Raw genomic sequence first — 6837 nt, 5'->3', positions numbered from 1 at the left:
CGTGGTGGGGCAAATTCAAGAACAGTAACCTAGATTTACAGTCTCCGTCAACAGTCAGACCTGCAGTTATGTCCCTTGAACATAAAGTCGAGGGTGAGTGAACGAATAGAATTTCAAGCAAACATTCTGGCTTTTATTTTCACCACGGGTTTTTTTCTGTCATTTTGTACACACTGTCACTGTTCTCTGTGCCTGCAAAGTGTGGTACCTTGTTAATGCTTCATTGAATTGGGGACACCATTCTCGACTAGTACTACTGTCACCAATACGAACACGAGTGGTGGAGGGTTCACACACCTTCTTGTCAGACCCTCTTGGCGTTTCATTAACTGAGGGTTCACTGGTCGACGTTTTACATTATTTTAAAAGCATTAAGGAAGTTTTATACAGTGCCGAAGTAGTGTTCTGATCAGTTATTTGTCTCTACCCAGTGCGCTGCATTATGGGATTGATTCTCATTACGCTCCATGACACATGTATGGCGGAAAGTTCACCAACACTCATTCACGCCAAATCTCGCGATAATTCAGCTAGGCGTGTGTTGGTATGGCAAGAGTGAGTTGACGCCAAATCTCGCGATAACTCAGCGAGGCGTGCGTTGCTATGACAAGAGTGAGTTGACTTACCTCGATGAAGACGATGCCGAGAGCGATGCCGATGATGATGGCAGCCCTGTTCTTGATCCAGTCCTCGACGCTCGAGTAACACGGCTGTTGGACACAATGATACAGACATTATCACTCACATACAGTCCTCAACGCTCGAGTAACACGGCTGTTGGACACAATGATACAGACATTATCACTCACATACAGTCCTCAACGCTCGAGTAACACGGCTGTTGGATACAATGATACAAACATTATCACTCACATACCACGTGTATTCTGTGGCAAGAAAATAATAACTAATATGCAAAATAGTGTGATAGGAGAATAATAACGAAAGGCCACATATTTTCCCAGGATAATAATCCTTGATATGTCAAATATTGTTACAGGCTAATAATAACTAATGGGCCACATATTGTCACAGGATCATAATAACTAAAATACCACATATTGTGACAAAAAGAAATCAATGATGTTTTGGAAAATATTCACTAATATGCCAAACATTGTGACAGGAAAATAATCAATACTAGGCCCCATATTGTCACAGGATAATAATCCTTAATAGGCCCCATATTGTCACAGGATAATAATCCTTAATAGGCCACATATTGCCACAGGATAATAATCCGTTATGTCCGTTATATATAATTACTACTATGCCCAATATTTTGACAGGAGAATAATCAATCCTTGCAAGCATACCTTACGATTATCAAAGGCTGTAGCTTGATGAAGTTAAACTTGCTGCTCAACGATCTCGAACTTTCTCAAGGAAGGGAGGTAACTCATGTCATTGACCAAAATTTTAAGGTGCAACGACGACCAACATGTGAATTCTTGTGTGATAAACCGTTCTCACCTTCTGAGGTGTATGAGCAGCTTCAGAACTAGAAACGTATAGAATATTCTGAAACCTCTAGAGAAATAACTCATGCTAACATGGCGGGACAAGTGAATTCACACACAAGTAACCACACACAGTATGCTTCAGTGGGATAAGAGATGACTTACCTTGTTTGTGTTTAGGTTGCTGTCGCCTACAGCCTTAGATGGGCAGCCATTGTCTACGAGATCGGGCTCTTCATTGTCATCGAGAACCTTATCTTTGTTATTCAGCGCGCAGCATGTCTTGGGGACTTTTTGGCTGGTTGTACGGGTGGTGTTGTACCACTTGCTGTTCACGAAGTCCACAGTGGCATTGGTCACACCACAGCACTCGAACTGAAATCAAAGGAAACTAAATGGTGCCAGCTGGAAAGAACATCACAGGCCATCCTTCACATCTCTCTCTCTCGTTCTGGTTCTCTATCACACACACACTCACATACACACACACACACGCGCGCGCGCACACACACATGCGCGCACACTCACACACATACACATGTGCGCACTCACAGACACACACACACACACACACACACACACACAAACGCTCGCGCGCTCAGACACACAGACTTCCCAGAACATCATCGCTTGAACAAGCAATCAGTTCAATATCACATGCTAACAAAGCAATTCATCCCACAACATCCACACGAGGAAAGAGAATCAAGTCGCGTAAAGTGAAATTAATATATTTAGTCAATTTGTCGAACTCATAGTTCCAATAAAAATGAACGCACTGTATGTTTTCACCAAGACAGTACGTTTGCTGACACCAAGCGGTCGAGAAAGAGCTGACACAGCGTATAAAGGTATCCTATTCGTGCAAATACACCGAGATGCCAGGTGTCGATTAATTGAAATGACAGCCGGTACGGTGCAGTAGCGCTTGTGCTACACAGGAAAGCGCGATTTTCTTTCCTCTTTTGATTTTGTTTTAGCTTGTTTTTAATCCAAACATACCACTTGTATATATATATATATATCTGCTAACAAGACGCCCATGGCCCAACGTCCAATCAAACCAGATGCTCACTAGACACCCAAAGTACCTGTGCTTACTACCTAACAGGGTGCTGCGCATGCAGTACGTACATTGACCTGGGCGAAGTCCCAAGCCCGAGAGAAGGTGTTGCCAGATGTGAGGTTACCGTCATAATTCTCTATGATTCCTTTCTTCAATCCGTCCTTCAGTTTGTCGGAGATCTGGAGAAAGAAAACATAATACATTGAGGCCCTTTCTCAAACTCTTTCAATTGACCATTAAATAAATTGATAAGAAAGAAAACATATATGGCCGTTTGCCGTATATCAGATACAGTCACGTGGAAGAGTGAAAACGTTGAGGTTTATCCAATGTGGCAAGGAAGCTCACACGGGATTGGTTTAAACAATGTTTATTCAACAATTCATAGATAATTCAACATAATACATGTTAAGGATCAACAACACACGGGCTTAAGTCTCAATATTGCCGTCCTTCTTTTCTTTTGCGTTCATGGGCGGAAACTCCCACGTACACTCGGGTGGGGTTGTACGTGTATGGCCGTTTTTACCCCGCCATTTCGGCAGCCATTCAGATTATAATGCATCATTATACACGAATCAAACACAAGAAGAAGAAGAAACAATCAGTCAACTAGCACACTACACAAGCTCCCCATTTGTGTTTTCCTGCTTACAATACATTCACATGATTAATACTGAATTGTTCAACTAACCCTGTACTGTCATACTTTTATTGGGTTTTGGGTGCAGCTACACTTAATTTTTAGTTTTCTGCTAACTTATCACCCACTTCTCTCTTCTTCTTCTTCTTCTTCTTCGTTCATTAGCTGAAACTCCCACGTTCATTCATGTTTTTGCATAGATGGGTTTTTCGTGTATGACCGTTTTTACCCTGCCAATCAGGCAGCAATACGCTGATTTTGGGGAAAGCATGCTGCATATTTTCGTGTTTTTATAACAAACCGAACTCTGACATGGACTACAGGATATTTTCCGTGCGTACTTAGTCTTGTGCTTGAGTGTAGACACGAAGGGGGATAAGATACTAGCAGGTCTGCACGTAAGTTGACCTGGGAGATCGGAAAAATCTTCACCCTTAACCCATCAGGCGGCCGCAGCCGGGATACATGCCACCGTGTATTTTCGGAATAAAATCTTGTTTAACAAAAAACCGCGAATCGAACTCACTGCCTTCCAATTAGGAGGCCGATGTTTTCTTCACTACGCCACTGCGCCTGTCGACCAACATTTTTCGGCGCATTCACCTCCAAGAGATGTCTGTAACTACCTTGGGTCATTGTGTGAGACAGTCCAGGCATGAGACCAAGGGTAGGGCGGATGGTGGCGAGAGAGGTGAAGGGATGGGGAATGTTTACAGTGCCGTGTGTCGGGCTGAGAGCAGTGCCCGCCAATGTTTAGCTCAGGCACCGTTGCGGCAGACGCGCCTTAGTTCTATGCAGGAAAATGCAGCGCGCTATTCTGGCCATGTGGCCAACTGTCGTCCTCATTTTTAAGGCAGACTGATAACAAGAGGTGTAAGTTACACCCGCCTTCAGGCGCAGGCATTTTCAAACGCTCGACTCAAGACTAAGTAGAGGTACTCACCCTTCCCCGGAAAGCAATAGCGAGGCCAGCGGCGGTGACCTGTACGATGATGATGAGGATCACAATGGCAGCGTACTGAAACAGACATCACACATGTCGTCAACAGGGTTTCAAGGCGTGAATTGCCTGTACATTAGCAAGATATAGATCAACACTTTTCAAGACGTGTACGGGAACGTGTACGGGTAACGTAATCAAATCTAGTTTTAACGTCACGCGTTTGCCAAGATCTGTAGTCTTGGTGGGAGCAAAACAACGTATGCATTTGGAACATTGGAGAAATAGAGAATACTACATGGCTTGCTGTGTCGTACCAGATTTACACGAGTTGTTTTTTTAAATATTGAACTGCGAGCGAAAGCGAGCTGTTCACTATTTGAAAAAGCAACGAGTGAGACAGTCCAGGGATGAGACCAAGGGTAGGGCGGAAGGTGGCGAGAGAGGTGAAGGGACGGGGAATGAGAGGTGAAGCAACGAGCAAAGAAACGTCACTCTGAAAGTGTGGCGTGACGTGTTAGTTCTAAAGATTCATCGAGGGTAATTAGCGAGCGCAATTTTTGTTTCTATAATGACATTTGTCTCGGCGACTTTGGCATCATAAGCAGTGGAACAAGAAGAGCAAACGCTCGATCGAGTCACTTTCGCAGTTCTGAATATTATATGAGGCATCAGATGGACAGGAAGAAATTGCTATTCACAACACAATGAGTCACGTTCACATAAAATTTGAGCCCGGTCACTTTTATAGTTTCCGAGAAAAGCCCAACGTTAAGTTGTGTGTTGCCGAACAGAAAAGGCTAGTTATCTCCCTTGTTTTTCTGATAACGTTCGTAAAAGGCTACAGATGTAAATACTTTGATGTAAAGAATAATCCTACAAAGTTTCAATCACATCCGATGAACTTTGTCAAAGATATAAAATGTCTAATTTTTCCTTTGACGCTGACCTGTGACCTTGAAAAAGGTCAAAGGTCAACGAAACCATCGTTAAAGTGTAGAGGTCATTGGAGGTCACGACTAAACAAAATATGAGCCCGATCGCTTTGATAGTTTCCGAGAAAAGATATAAAATGTCTAATTTTTCCTTTGACGCTGACCTGTGACCTTGAAAAAGGTCAAAGGTCAACGAAACCATCGTTAAAGTGTAGAGGTCATTGGAGGTCACGACTAAACAAAATATGAGCCCGATCGCTTTGATAGTTTCCGAGAAAAGTCCAACGTTAAGGTGGTGTCTACGGACGGCCGGCCGGCCGGCTGGCCGGCCGGCCGGACAGACTAACACTGACCGATTACATAGAGTCACTTTTTCTCAAGTGACTCAAAAACAGGTCCCTGCCAGACTTGCTTGACATGACCTCATTTACATGATATACACACGTGTGATTTGAACGATTATTATCTCACGGGTGTCTCTCTCACGTATGTAGGATAAACAAATCTACCTCTGTGGCCTTCTACTATCCTGGAGACGGATGTAACCCAATTTCGTGTATCACTTGTAAAGTCGAACCCCTGAGAAAGTGAATGGCAGCAAATAAGAAGGACAAAGAGCCTCGACACTCCCTGTGGCCAGCAGTGGTGGGTGAGAGAGGGAGGTGGGTGAGAGAGGGAGGGGGGTGAGAGAGGGAGGGGGTGGGTGTCAATTAAACCACAGGAAACCAGATTAGCATCAACAAGGACTAGACTCACTGTGGCCAGCAGACACTTGACCTCCTTGACGGCACCGCAGCACCCCAGGAACCCCATGATCAGCAGGAAAGACCCGCCCACAATCAGAACGATGGCTCCGCTCTGTGGACATCATCATCATCGTCATCGTCATCGTCATCATCATCATCATCATCATCATCAAATTGTACTTGCAAGGCAAAGACAGGTAGTCCAAAAACAAAAACAAAACAAAAACCCAGTCAGACAGACAGACTTTACGCAGAACAAAAACAACCTCAAGGGGAAAATATCCACCGAAATTACCATGTACCGCCATTCGCATATAGACATCCCCCCCCCCAACACACACACACACACACACACACACACATAACCACAGACAGACAGACAGACACACAGACAGACACACACACACAAACACACACACACACAGACACACACACACACTTACACACACACACACACATACACACACTTACACACACACACACACACACACACACACAAACACACAAACACACACACACACACACACACCTGCAGCAAGCCGACACCATTGAAATCATCCAGCTTGCCGTCCTTATCAATCGTGGTCAGGGCCTTCATGTCGTTCTTGTCCACCAAGGCGTAGATTCCAAGCGCCACAGCCGCTATCCCCATCACCTAGGCAACCACACAGATATCACGTGAAATAGACGGCTTTCGGATATAACTCCGTCGGGCTTGTATGGATTGTGAACGAGTGAATGCCCTTGTTTTTCTTCGGACAAACAACTCCACACGTGCTCCAGTCCATGTGTTTGCGACACACCGAATAGCTAGTGATCTGCCCCATCAATGTTTGTCCGAGTTAAAAGCAAGAGCATTCACTGTTTTAATCAGACCGCTTTGAGGATGTACTGCGATTCAATGGTCTTCTTTGCATTTGTTGCTTACCTAGAAGAATGGGACATTTGATGTTGACGAATTTATGAGTTTATAAGACTCTTGTTTTGTTTCTTCGATTTGTCGTTCAATTCATATGTTTTTATCTAATCATTCAACCTCCCTCCCCC

The 6837-nt window shown here is 44.2% G+C and overlaps 1 protein-coding gene across 2 annotated transcripts; it reads right to left on the bottom strand.

Annotated features, from left to right (window-relative positions):
- Positions 1 to 515: 515 nt before the first annotated feature.
- On the bottom strand, positions 516 to 6445 carry LOC138957779 (tetraspanin-18-like; the record flags this gene model as incomplete). Of its 2 annotated transcripts, none has more annotated exon segments than XM_070328832.1 (6): positions 516 to 710; positions 1626 to 1835; positions 2595 to 2705; positions 4113 to 4187; positions 5801 to 5902; positions 6320 to 6445. In XM_070328832.1, coding segments are annotated over 6 exon segments (804 nt in total), but the record flags the coding sequence as incomplete, so codon positions are not given.
- Positions 6446 to 6837: the final 392 nt, after the last annotated feature.

The sequence above is a fragment of the Littorina saxatilis genome, unplaced genomic scaffold (genome assembly GCF_037325665.1).
Source record: "Littorina saxatilis isolate snail1 unplaced genomic scaffold, US_GU_Lsax_2.0 scaffold_2123, whole genome shotgun sequence".
Taxonomy (NCBI): domain Eukaryota; kingdom Metazoa; phylum Mollusca; class Gastropoda; order Littorinimorpha; family Littorinidae; genus Littorina; species Littorina saxatilis.
Note: the sequence above shows the minus strand (reverse complement) of the source record. Positions and strands in the feature narration are given on the sequence as shown.